This window comes from Monodelphis domestica, chromosome 7 (assembly GCF_027887165.1).
Source record: "Monodelphis domestica isolate mMonDom1 chromosome 7, mMonDom1.pri, whole genome shotgun sequence".
In the NCBI taxonomy this organism is placed as follows: Eukaryota; Metazoa; Chordata; class Mammalia; order Didelphimorphia; family Didelphidae; genus Monodelphis; species Monodelphis domestica.
In genome coordinates this window covers 18,052,326-18,065,543 of record NC_077233.1, presented here as the reverse complement: position 1 = coordinate 18,065,543, position 13,218 = coordinate 18,052,326, and the positions used below count along the sequence as shown (strand labels likewise).

Below are 13,218 nucleotides of genomic sequence, written 5' to 3'. Positions count from 1 at the left end.
AATTGTCCTGGATTGTTGTATTGCTGAGAGTAGCTAAGTCTACTGCATTTGATCATCCCACAGTATTGCTGTTCCTGTGTACAGTGTTTTCCTGGTTCTGCTTATTTCACTCTGCATCAGTTCAGATAGATCTTTCTGGCTCTTTCTGAAATCATCCTGCAGAACAGTGTTTTGAGGAATATCAGTTTGGCAGCCATGTGGAAGATGGAATGGGAAAAGGAGAGGCTGAATGAAAGGAGGCTAATTAGGTGGCTGTTGTCAGTATGGTGGGCTGAGAAATATTGAGCTAACATGGTTGTGATATGAGTAGAGAAGAGAAGAGAGAAGGGAGAGAGATGGGGTGGAAGCAGCATCAATGAGCTGTGGTAACTGATTGGGTACTGAAGTATGAAGCGAAGAGCCGAATGAATGAACCCCTAGAAACTTTCATGCTTATTAAGAAGACCAGAGAGGTAATGGCCAGATCCAGTATCTTCTCACTGAAAGCCCCGTGTCCCAGGATTGATTGATATTTGCTATCATTGCTTCTTGATTTAGTCTAGGAGGCCACCCAAGGGCAGGTTTCAGGCATCTTGTCTCATGATTTTGGACCAAAGTGAAACTGGAGATAGCAAACAAAGTAATCCAAAATAGCTTGTCAAGTGATGATCAAAGGGTGTGTCAGTCTCTGTAGACTGCCTGTAGGGTGAAAGGACTGTCTGCCCCCCACCTGGGGGCCTCCCAACCCCTTTCCCCAAGAGGCTGCTCTGATAAATGATGCAGGATCACATTTGTCCTTGATAAGTGCCTTGACAAGCATGTTGGAGAGCATGCCTGTGCCACCCCAGTGTTCTTGTCTACACAAGCTGAAGGAAGGGTGCTGTATGGTTCCTGAGCAATTATACCGTATTTCCTCATCTCTCCAAGGTCTGTCATGCTCTCCTCTGCAGTGACACCACCTCCATCTGTTTGTGCTACTGGGATGCAGATGTTGTTACTTGTTCGGATACACCTTCTGTCCTTGAGTAGCCGCCTGCAAAAAGCATCTGAAACGACCCAAAGTGATTGACCAATGCAGGCTTCAGAGGGCTAGACTGGATGTGTCTGATACCCTCTAGAGGTCATAGCCAGGGAAAGGGGAGAAACAATAGAGCTGGGAAAATTAGGCTCGTCTTCCTGGGCGTCATCTCCTCCGAGAAGTGAATTCAGTCAGAGGACTGGGCTAGAGAAGGCTCCAACTCCAAAGCATATAGAGAGTGACTTCCCATGGATAACATGATGGGGCAGAAGAGAGACATGAGCCAACTCCTATGAAGAATTCAGGGTGGCCTAATCACTGAGAACCCAAATCAAAGGCCTTGCACCAGTTTCTATTGTTTTCATTTACTGCCCTTGCTTATTCTCTTTAATAAAAGGGAATTTCATTTAACAATTTAATTTGTTAAATTTAACAAAAGGGAAGGCAATTTTATATTGGCAAAAAGGTTGTTGTGTTTAGTCATCTAGCTTCATGATCCTGTTTGGAGTTTTCTTGGCAAAGATACTGAAGTGCTTTGTCATCTCCTTCTCTGCTCATTTTACAGATGAGGAAACTGAGGCAAACAGGGTTAAGCCATTTGCCCAGGGTCACAGCTAGTAAGTGTTTGAGGGCAGATTTGAACTCAGGCAGATCAGTCTTTCTGAACTGCAGACTCAACACCCTAGCCACTGTGCCACCTAGTGGTCTGGCTAAAGGGTTAAACCCATCAGAAAGAGAAGGAATGGGAGGGCTGTGGGTTTTGGATAGGGACCGTCTCAAGCCCAGGAATGGGTCACTTTGGAGCATAGGTTCTTAACAAGGCTTCCACTGACCTCTGGAGAGATATTTATATTCAGGAAAAAAATGGCATCTTTAGTTCAATCTAATTGGTTTTCTTTGTAATTTTATGAATTTTAATGAATTTAATACATGTAAACATTGTATCTCGAGGAGTCATTAGGTTTCCCCAGACTTCCAGAGGAGTCCAGCACCCCAAAAAGATGGAGCCCCTTCTCCATAGTCCTCAGAAAAAACCCCTGCTTTCTCAGGTCTTCCTTCCCACCCTCTCAAGGATTATATTTCAAGAAATACAGGAAGAGACAGGGGAGGTTATAGGATATGAGAAGGACTGGAAGGGACATTTACTCTAACCGACCCATTTTACAGGTGAAGAAGCTGGGATCATCTCTGGGTCTCACTTAACCTCTCTGATTAAGTGACCTTCCCAGGACACATAGGTGGCATGTAAAGAGCAAAGCCAGGGAGACAGCTAAGTGAGTCTGTGGATTAAGAGCCAGGTCTGCAGATGGGAGTTCCTGGGTTCAGATCTTATCTCAGATACTTCCTAATTGTATGAACCCGGACAAGGGTCACTTCTTATTAACTATTAATTATTATTAATAACTTAAATTAAATAATTAATAACTAGTTAGTTACTAATTAGCCTAGCTTTTAATGTTCTTCTGCCTTGGAACCATATGCAATATTGATTTGGTTTTATTTTTTTAAACCCTCACCTTCTATCTTGGAATCAATACTGTGTACTGGTTCCAAGGCAGAAGAGTGGTAGGGTTGAGAAACGGGGCTTCAGTGACTTGCCCAGGGCCACCCAGCTGTGAAGTGCCTGAAGTAAGATTTGAATCTAAGACCTCCCCTCTCTAGGCCTGGCTATCTATCCACTGAGCTACCCAGCTGCCCCCTGCAATATTGATTTTAAATGGAAGGTGAGGGTTTAAAAAAAAATAGCAAAGTCAGGATTTGAATCCAGGTCCTTTGACTACAAATCTCATATTCTTTCCACAGCATGGCATCAGGCTCAATGAAATTCCCTGGGTGCTAACAGGAGAGGAGAGGAGGATGGTCATACCCCAAGAGACCACGGGAATTTTAAACCATCAGGGACCAGGTCAAGGAAAGCAGAGAGTGAAATGAGTCATTGATATTCAATTACAGTCATAGTGTTCTAAAGAGCATAGAGAGATAAGACTGGACGTGACCACTGGAACTATGCCACAGTACATAATGACGTTACAATGAGGGTTATAGGCTCGTAGCTGTAGAAATGGGGCAGACCCAAGGGGGATCCAATTGCACCCTCTCGTTTTATAGATGAGTAAACTGAGGACCAGAGAGGTTCATCAATTTGCTCAGTCGCATAGCTTCTCAGTGGCAAAGCTGGGATGGGACCCAGGGACTCTGCTCTCTCTATCACACCATGCATGTTGCCTCCCCTCCGTCACTCCTGTGTGTGTTGATGGTCATGATGTTCCGGTGACATCTGGGGAAAGGCGTAAGGCAAAACCTCTGTCTGCACATGTTATGGACAGAGCCGAGGGAAGAAGAAGGGGAAAGAGTCTTTGAAAATATGTAACCCTATATCCCTGGGGGAAGGGGAATTTGAGCTCTATTTTGGACAACAAGCTTGTTCCTCATAGCTCTAAGCCAGAGCAAATCAAAGAAAGACGTTGGATACATTCACATTTTCTCTCTTTTACTTGTATAAGTCAAAGCCATGAGAGGGGCCACCTCAGGGAGCAGCATTCTTTTTCACGTTTGGAACCCCAAAGATAGGTAAAGTGCCAGGAACTTGGCTAGTGAGCTTGAGCAGCGAGGTTTGGAAAGCTCTTAATCCTTTATTCGGTCTAGTAATCCTAGAAGGGCAGGGAGAACCATGAATGCACACATCCCATCATGTTCTTGGCTAAGCCGTCCTCGCCTGGCTTTCAAGTGAAAAAGACAGAAGGTTTTAGATTCCTGTGAGCGTATTATGAGCCACAAGTGTGTGAAGGCTGCCAGAGAGTTAACCCAATCACAGACTGCCTTAATAGATGTATCGCCTCCTAGCCAAGGGAGATAGTGGTCCCATTGGGTGCTTTTGGTTGGATTATACCTAGAATATTGCGATCATGTGCGTTCTGTGCAAGAAAATCAATGTCATGTCCAGGTGAGGGGGGATAAGGTCTGACGGCCACGTCCTTTGAGGCTGAACCAATTGGGGATAGCTTGGAAAAGAGAAGACTTAGCGATGGATTTAGGTGGATAATGGATTTTATTTATCCTGTATATGTCCGAGAGGCATTATGAATACAGAAAATCTGGTTCGTGCTTAGGTCCCATCTCTGACAAACAGCTGGGTGCTGGTGCAGAGCCCTGCGCCTGGAGTTTGGAAGACATCTTTCTGAATTCAAATTTGACCTCAAACACTAGTTGTGTGACCCTGGGCAAGTCTTTTAACCCTATTTGCCTCAGTTTCCTCATCAGTAAAATGAGCTGGAGGAGGAAATGGCAAACCATTCCATTATCTCCGCCAAGAAAATCCCCAAATGGGGTCAGGAAAAATCTGAAACTGAACAACCACATGGCATCCATGGCAAATTCTCAGGGCCCTTGGGAGTTTTCTTAGACTCATGAATTCACAGATTTGGGGTCAATTCAAGGATGTATTTTCTAGCATTAAGAACTGGTCCAAAGACACCTTTTTGAAGCCCTTATATCAGGCCGGCCATTTCTCAAGGCTGGTGTAAATTTCTGCAGTGGGTTTGGCCCCATCGATGTCCTCCATCGTGCTTTCTGCTAGTACCCCCGGGGCCATTTTGTTCGAGAGCTGTAATGTCATCACTTCTGAGAGAGCTCTGCATTGGGCAATTCTGTCTGTCCAAGCTGATCGACGAGCCTCCCCATAATAACGTTGTCTTTGTGAATAGTCTGGGGTTTTGAACCCAAGTTTTCTGCATCCTCAAAGAGCCCAGGAGGCTATTTTTCTCCGAGGGAAGTTATGGAATCCCTGAAGGCTTTTGCCCAGGGTCACAGAGTCGGTATCAGGGTGAGGATTCGAATCCAAGTTCTGTCAGTGGTATACCAGGGTCAGCCCCTATCGGGGTGCTCAGGTACCTATCAATTCTTCTTAATTCTTTATTATGGGAGGGAGGTGCGGAGGGAAAGGGTTTCTTCCTTCTCGTCTCCCTTTCCCCTCCTCCTCTTCTTCCCTCCTAGACCTCCGGCTCCTCCCACCACTCCTCCTCCTCCTCCTCCTTGTCTTCCCGCCCTTCTTTTTCCTCCCTCTCCTTCTTCAGCTCCTCCTCCTCTCCCTCCCCAAAGCTTTCTCAAGGTCACGTGCTCGTATGGCCCCTCCCCTCGCCCTTGCCCTCCCTCCCGGCGGCTCTCGCGCACGCGCCCTGCTTCCCCCGGGTAATCTTCCGGAGCCGTCTCCGGCGGAGGCGGCCCATGGCTTGGCGCGGACTGGAGGGCTCGGACCCGGGTCCGGGCTCCCGGCAGCCTTTGGAGGAGGAGGTGGCGGCGGCCGAGGAGGAAGAAGAGGCGGCTGCAGGCGCGACAGAAGAGGAGGAGGAGGAAGAAGAGGAGGAGGAGGAGGAGGAGGAAGATGAGGAGGAGGAGGAAAGCGGGGGCCGGGGCCGGGACCAGCTGCGCTGGGACGGCTTCTCGGCCTGGCTGCACTGCGTGTGCGTGGTGGGCTTCGACCTGGAGCTGGGTCAGGCCGTGGAGGTGAGTCCACTCTCTTCTGTACCCCTCTCAGTTCCCTTCCCCTTTTTAGGCATCTTCCCTCTTCCTCCCCCTTCCCCTGCCCTTTCCTCCTCTTCCCCCTCCATCTCCCTTCCCCCTTTTCCTCCCCTGCCCTTCCCCTCTTCTCCCCTTGTATACCTCTCCCTCCTCCATCTCTAGACCCCTTCATCCTCCTCTCCTTGCCATCCCTCCATCCCCATTTCCTTCATCTTCTTCCACTCTCCGTCCTCTTCCTCTCCATTCCCTCTTCCATCCTCTTCCCCTCTGGCTCCTTTCCATCCCCTCCCCTTTAAGCCCTCTCCCCCTATTCTTTTGCACCCCTTCCAGCGTTGGTGCTCCACTGCAGGTGGTAACACCCCAATCATACCTAAAGCTGTCAAAGACCCGAGGTCCGATCCTCTCGTTGTTCAGAGGACGCTGGGGCACAGCGCATACACGGGACTTGGCCAAGATCACACAAGTAGTATCAGGCTGAATTCAAACTCAGGTCCACTTGGGCTGAACTCATAGCTGTCATTGCCTAGAATGGCTGTGAAAGGGGGCTGCATGTTTTCTCTGCTCCATTAATAGTGGCTCTTTCACTGACATGCCTTTCCCTGAATTGACTGACTTTTCCCCAGGGAAAGTTAAGCAGTGAGTTTGCTTTAGATTCTTAATGAAGCAGAAGAAAGCAGTTGATAAGTGGATTCACAGTAAAGAATCCGAGCCTGGAACACCATTTTTCAGAGTGGGAAAAGACTACCGGAGCGCTTCTTTCCACTTATTATAGGATCTTAGATCCAGAAGACATGTAGGTGGCTAGAGTGCTCGACCCGGAGTCAGGAAGATAGGGAGGTCAAATTGACTTTGGACAAGTCACATAACCTGGGACTGCCTTAATCCACTGGAGAAGGAAATGGTAAGCCACTCCAGAAACCCCATGGTGGGGTCCGGAAAAGTGGGGCATGACTGAACCACAAGAAGACCTAGAATTGGTAGAGGCCTTTTAGCCCACGGCTCTCTTCTTACAGACTAAGAAACTGAGGCATGGATAACGTAGGGAATTTACCCAAGCTCCCCCAAGTAGTATTAGGGGAGATTTGAACTCGGATCATTAAACTTCAGATCTAGTGCTCTTTGCTTTGCACTCGTTGACTGGACTGAGGATGAAGACAAAAGGCTAATTCCCCATTCTTTGTTCCATAAATGCTTAATTTTTCACTGACTCCTGTGGTTTGACTGCTTCATTGGGGTTGGGGACAGGTGAGAGGGCAGCTGAGACCTGGGCCCAAGGAACCATGATACAGTATGGGGGTGGGCACAAGGGGAACCTTAGAGCCATCCAGCATCCCCTTCCCCCCATTTTACAGATGAAGAAACAGGTTTTTATTCTTCATGCATTCCACTCTTCTACAGCTTCTTTAATTTTGGAGCTGCTCTCACATCAAGTATTTTCTGTTTAAGTTCATTTCTCCTTTTGATGGCTATTTTTTGACAGTGATGAGTACTTCTGAAATCTTTAGGAAGTAAACGGACGGGTGTAGAAGAGGCAACACTGTCGTCTTGTTTTCAGTTTGGTTTGGTGCAGAGTGCCTAGGCAGAAAGGAATTTGGGTTTGATTTGTTCTTTCTGCTGAGATAGTCTGATGACAGTATTGGGAGATGAAAAGAGTGCTTTTTAACTGGGCATTTCGAGGCGGGTGCAAGTTGTTTGGTGCAGTATTAGTGTTGGGTTTTTATTTCCTTTCATCTTGTGATCATCTGGAAGATTGTCCAGGGTGAAGGAGGAAATCTGACTAATGCAGAGATTTTCTTACCTAAGACCAATAGCCTGTTGGCTTTTAGACTATTTTATTGGATCCTTCTATGTACCTGGCCCTATGTTAGGGAATGCAGAAACTTTAATGGATGGAAGGGACCCATATAAGTCTTGCACTGAGTGCAGAGCTCTGAATATTGTGATTCAGATAAAATATGCTTAAAAGATATTAAGGCCAGTTTTGAATGGGAAAAGTTCCCCAAAGGGCAACCATCATTTTGGGGATTATTTTTGGAAGTGGAGAAAAGGACTTCTTCGAAACGAGCTTTGGATTGAGGCCACTCATGTGCTTGCTTTTTTATTTTTTCCTTAAATAAATTTTATTGATATCTTTATTTTTTGTCGCTTTCACAGAGCCATCCCATATCACAAATAACATTTTTTTAAAAGGGAAAAGAAGAGAAATCAGTAAAACTGATTAATGCATCTAAAAAAGTGAAAATATGGGCCTTGTTCCCCACCTGTGGACCTCTGCAGAGGTGGAGGAGGAGGGAAGGAGCCAGCAAGTGGTCTTCTAGCTCTTATTTGGAGCTATGCTTGTTCTTTAATTCTGCAGCATTCATCTTCAGTTGTTTTGTGGTTCTTTATGCTGGCATTGTTATAGTCATTGTGTGGGTTGTGTTCTTAGCTCTGCTGACTTCACTTTTGCCTCAGTTCATGTAAGTCTTTCCAGGCTTCTCTATATTCATCATCTTTATCATTTCTTATAAGAATATTATGTTACATTCGCTTTTTTTTTTTAAACCCTTACCTTCCGTCTTGGAATCAGTTCTGTGTATTGGCTCCAAGGCAGAAGAGTGGTAAAGGCTAGGCAATGGGGGGGGTTAAGTGACTTGCCCAGGGTCACACAGCTGGGAAGTGTCTGAGGTCAGATTTGAACCTGGGACCTCCCATCTCTAGGCCTGGCTCTCCATCCACTGAGCTACCCAGCTGCCCCCTTACATTCACTTTCTGCAGTTTGTATAGCCAATCCCCAGTTGATGGGTATCGACTTTACTATGAAAGATATTGCTATAAATATTTTTGGGCATATGGAGACCTTCATCAGTGCCCCCCCTGGTTTATGTGCCTAGTAATGGAATCTCTGGGTCAGAGGGAATGGGCATTTTAGTCACTTTATCCACATGATTCCAGAATGGTTGTCCTGATTCCCGCTCTGGCAGTCATGCCCCGGGGTCCCTCTTTTCCCATAACTCCCTTCATCAGTAGTTGATCCTCTCTTTTGTCCTCTTTGCCAGCTTGCCAGATATGATGGGACACCTCATCGGTCCTGGCGTGTATTTGTCTTGTGTTCTAAAACATTCTGTCATATGCTTATTAGTAATTGGTGGTTCTTCGGTGAAGTTTGTCTGTATCTTTAAGCCACCTATCTATTGGGGAATGGCTTTTGGGCTTAGATTTGTTAGTTTTCTCTAAAATCTTGGGTACTAAATACTTAGGTGAAATGACTTAATTACTTAATTTTTGAAATTTCTTAATTTTTTTCCCTTCATTCGGCTACTTAACGACTCCCCTTCTTAATGTAACGGCATTCATTTTCTTGTGGAAAAGCTTTTCGAGTTCCTGTCACCCAAATGATCCAATTTTTCTTTTGGAATTGCCTCTATTTCTATTTAGTTAAGAAGCCTCTGACATCCACGGGGAGCATTATTCCTCTGTGGCCTCGGTGAGTTCCCATGAACCCCTTGGCTCCCCCTGAAACCCGGGGTCTGCCTCAGCTCCTGTCCGTGGGGATCGTTGGGCAGAGGCTCTCCTTTACTTCTTTGCTTCTCTCTGTTGTCCCATCGCAGAGTGGAGCCACGTAAGTCATCGGGCTTCAGCTAGCTAGGCAGTGATGCTGACGGATTTTCAGTAGGAATACCAGTCAGATTAAAGACGAATGAAGGTGGGCCGTGGAAAGCTTTTTGTTTTCTCTCTCCTTCCCCTGGCCCAGCCCAGGGCCTTGCCTTCCTAAAAATGGTCATGGAACTAGCCCGAGAGAGCAGTTGGAGGGGGTAGACGGACTCACTGAGGAAGGGGGCAGAGGATGGGGATTGCCACTGTTAGAAATTGCAGGGAAAGACGGCCATGCTTACTAATCAGGACAGGCCTGGTAACCTTTGGGAGAGCCGTTTCCGTGGCTTGAGGGGCTTCAAAGCCAGATCTCAAGGGGTAAAGAAGTGAATGGAAGGGGGCAGCTAGGTGGCTCGGTGGATAGAGAGCCAGGCCTGGGGATGGAAAGTCCTGGGTTCTTGTTTGGCATCAGACACCTCCTAGCTGTGTGACCCTGGGCAAGTCATCTAACCTCTGTTGCCCAGCCCTGACTGCTCTTCCACCTTGGAACCAGTACACAGTTATTGATCCTAAGATGGAAGGTAGAGGTTTAACAAAGGGAAGCAGGAGGCTGTGACTTTCTAGGAATGTGGTCCTGCATTGGAGGAGAGACTAGGCCACAGTTGGAAGGGAGGGCAGGTTTGCATGACCGTTATTTAAGGATGGAGTGAACTGAGCATCTGGGGAAGAAATCAGACTCCTTGTCTGATTAGAGCAGCTAGGAGAGAGCCCTAGGCTGGGAGTCGGGAAGACCCGAGTTCAAATGCAGCCTTACTTAGACACTTAGTAGTTATATGACCCTGGGCAAGTCACTTCACGCTGATTTGCCAGTTTCTTCATCTGTAAAATGGGAGTACAATAGCACCTACTTCTCCAGGTTGTTATGAGGCTCAAATGAGATACAGACAAAGAAACTACTTTGGCTAGTATTATTAGGCATCTTCTGACTACCTCCGTGATCCAAGGATTATTCTATATATGAAAGTACTCTAAGGTAGCCTTTGCACCCTGTGCTCTCCCTCTTTTCTGGCCCTCTCCGTGAAGTCTTGCGGGACTCTCCTCTCTGGTCATGCCGTTTCCCTCTTTACACAGAGGCGCTGTAGCTCTCTGGCGCGTTCTGTGTCTTACGCCTTTACTAGCTGTAGACTTCTTCAGTGAGGACAGCCACTGAGTCTCATCCCAGTTTCTCTCTCTCGGCCCTGAATGGAATTAAAATGGCCTTTTCGGTTGACATTGAACTAGTGATTTGGGGTTTGTATGCGTGTAAGGTAGCTTCAAAAGCCACCTCGAATGCCACACAGAAGCCTTATATTTGATCCCAGAGGTGGTGGGGAGTTGGAGCAGAGGCCGCTGGCATAGACAGCTTTTTTCAAGGACTTAGACTGGAGGGAGAAGGAAGATAAGACAGTCACGTAAAGGTTTGGTGGGGAAGACTTGGGTGTGTGTGAAAGCAGTAGGGAAAGAAGTCCAGTTCTACGGTTGTCTTGAAGATTGAACCCCTGTGTGCTGATGTGAGAGGGAGAATGAATCCGATTTAGAACAGGAAGATTCCTTAGAGATCATTAGTGCCCTCATTTTACAGATGAGAAAACTGAGACTCAGATCTTGTGAGTTACTTGTCTTCATTTTTTTAAATGAAATTTTTATTTTTTTAATTATCAAGCAATTATTTTCCTTCCTTTTCCTCCCACTCTTTTAAAAAATAAAATCGAAAACAATTATTGCACATTTATTTTTTTACCTTCTTCTTACCTTTCTCTTCCTCACCCCCCTGAAAAAAAAGAAAAAGAAAAAATGAGAACCCTTGCAACAAAGATAAGTAGTTGAGCAAAACAAATTTCTATATTGACCATGTCTAAAAATGTGTCTCATTCTTCATGTTATTAGTCCATTACTTTTGGGGGAAGATGGGTAGCGTTCTTCTGGAATTGTGATTAATCATTTCTTTGAACTTTTCTTAAATCTTTCAGAATTGTTCATTTCACAGTGTTGATGTTATGCATTGTTTTCCTCCTTCTGCTTATTTCCCTTTACAATAGTCCAAGCAAATCTTCCCAGATTCTTCCAAAACGGTTTTTCTTCAACAAATAAGCAAATCTTCACTTGACCTGGGTAGTGAGTGGCAAAGTTGGGATTTAAACCCAATTCTCTTGATTCCTTTGTTGCATATTTTGCTTTGATCTAGTTCTAAGTCATATCTATACTAATATTTTTAAACTAGTAAACTCAATACTTTTTAAAAATTCAATTTTATTTATCCCAGATTCTCTCGATACTCTCCCTTTCACAAAAGGCAAGAAAAATAAGACCTATCACAGATATGTATAGACAGGTAAAGCAAGTTTCCATATTAGCCTTATTTAAAAAATGCACACACAAGAGACAAGAAATATTTCAGTCTGCTCTCAGAATCCATCATTTCTCTACTTGGAGGTAGATAACCTATTTCATTGTGAATCTTGTGGAATTGTAGTGAGGTGTCACGTTGATCACAGTTCCTGAGTCCCAGTTTGCTTTTTTATCTCTTTACGTTATTATTGTTAATGCTTCATAAATTGTTCTGGTTCTGCTCGTTTCACTTTGTATCACTTCATATCAGTCTCTGAAAGTTTCTCTGAAGCCATCCCCTGCATCATTTCTTACAGCACAGTAGCATCCCATTCATTCATTCCCTGATTGTTGGGCATCTCAGTTTCCAGTTCTTTCCTCCTGCAGAAGGAACTGCTATAAGTATTTTTGAACGTAGATGGGCCCTTTGCCTGTTTCTCTAATCTCTTTGGAGTGAAGAACTAGCAGTGGTATCTCTGGGGCAAAGGGTATGTACATAAACTCGACATTCTTTGAGGTAAATTCCTTGAGGATAGGAACCTTTTTTTTTTTCTTGGATCTTTAGCTCTGGCCCATTGGCACTACATAATATGCTTATTAGTTGGTTGATTGGGGGCAATATGCTTTAAGAAAATAACAAGAAAGTAAACAATACATTCATTTGAAGTTGGTGGAGAAATGAAAAATTCTGGTTCTGTTCATTTCTTGTTTCTAGTTGGAGTAATTATGCAGATAACTAGAACTCTGGCTGCTTAATGCTCTGGGGAAAGAATGAGCTCCAGTTATACATTTACCATTTGCCATTGTTGAGGAAGGGAGCTCAAGGTAGGGTAGCTACCAGGGAATCATATCCTGAGCTTTTTCCAAGCCATTGTTGACTTTTAGACTGATTAAAAAGAAAGGAAAGGGGGAAGGGCACACCATAAAAACTTGTTCCAGTTATTTCTTTTTGTTGATTGTGTTCTAAGTACTAAAATGGGGTGAAAAGTTAATGCAATATTAAGCATGAGAATGAAAAGTTTTTGAAAATGGAAATTTGCAAACCATGTTCTAACTCCAAATTGCTTAGGAAAGGCGGGGATGTAGGATTTTTTCCATTTTAGGTGCTAACATTTTTATGGTTCTCTGTTGCTTATGGTATTATTTAAGACCTATAGAACTCATCTGAATCAGTAAGAGGAAGCTATACTTGGAGGGAAAAGATAAATTATTACTCATCTTTAGTGTTTAAATAACCCTGAAAAATCTCATGGCATCAGATGAATTTTAGAGGCATCCATTTTTTAGTGGCAAGAGCTCTGGACTGAGAGTCAGGAGACCTGATTTTGAGTCTTCCCTCAGACCCTTGCTTAGCTTTGTGGCCCTGGGCAGATCATTTAACCTGAGTTTTAGTTCCTTCATCTTTAAGATGAGGATAATAATAATCCCTCTCTCCCAGGACGGCTGTGAGGCTCAGATGAATGAACATCTATGTGAAAAACTCTGCAATCTTTAAAAGTGCTTTGTAAATGCTGGTTATTATTAGTACTTTGTGAATAGCTGTAGAAATGCTACAGTGATTTCACATTTTATCTTATTAAAGAATATTCAGAATGCCTTACAGTAAAATAATTCCTCTTAGATTATAGGGTGTGTGTGTATGCGTGTATGCGCATGTGTGCATGTATGTGTGTGCATGTGCGTGTGCATGCATGTGTGCATGCATGTGTGTGTGCGCGCCCATCAATTCAGGTACCAGAAGGTTTCCTGGATGAGGTCGATTT

The 13,218-nt window shown here is 44.7% G+C and overlaps 1 protein-coding gene across 1 annotated transcript in view; it reads left to right on the top strand.

Annotated features, from left to right (window-relative positions):
- The first annotated feature begins 5,166 nt into the window (after positions 1 to 5,166).
- Positions 5,167 to 13,218, top strand: part of DENND6A (DENN domain containing 6A) — a 57,859-nt gene continuing 49,807 nt past the window's right edge. The window contains exon 1 of the mRNA XM_007499962.3: positions 5,167 to 5,500. Coding sequence (XP_007500024.1) covers positions 5,222 to 5,500 — 279 coding nt within the window. The 5' untranslated portion in view covers positions 5,167 to 5,221. The remainder of the gene's footprint in view (positions 5,501 to 13,218) is intronic.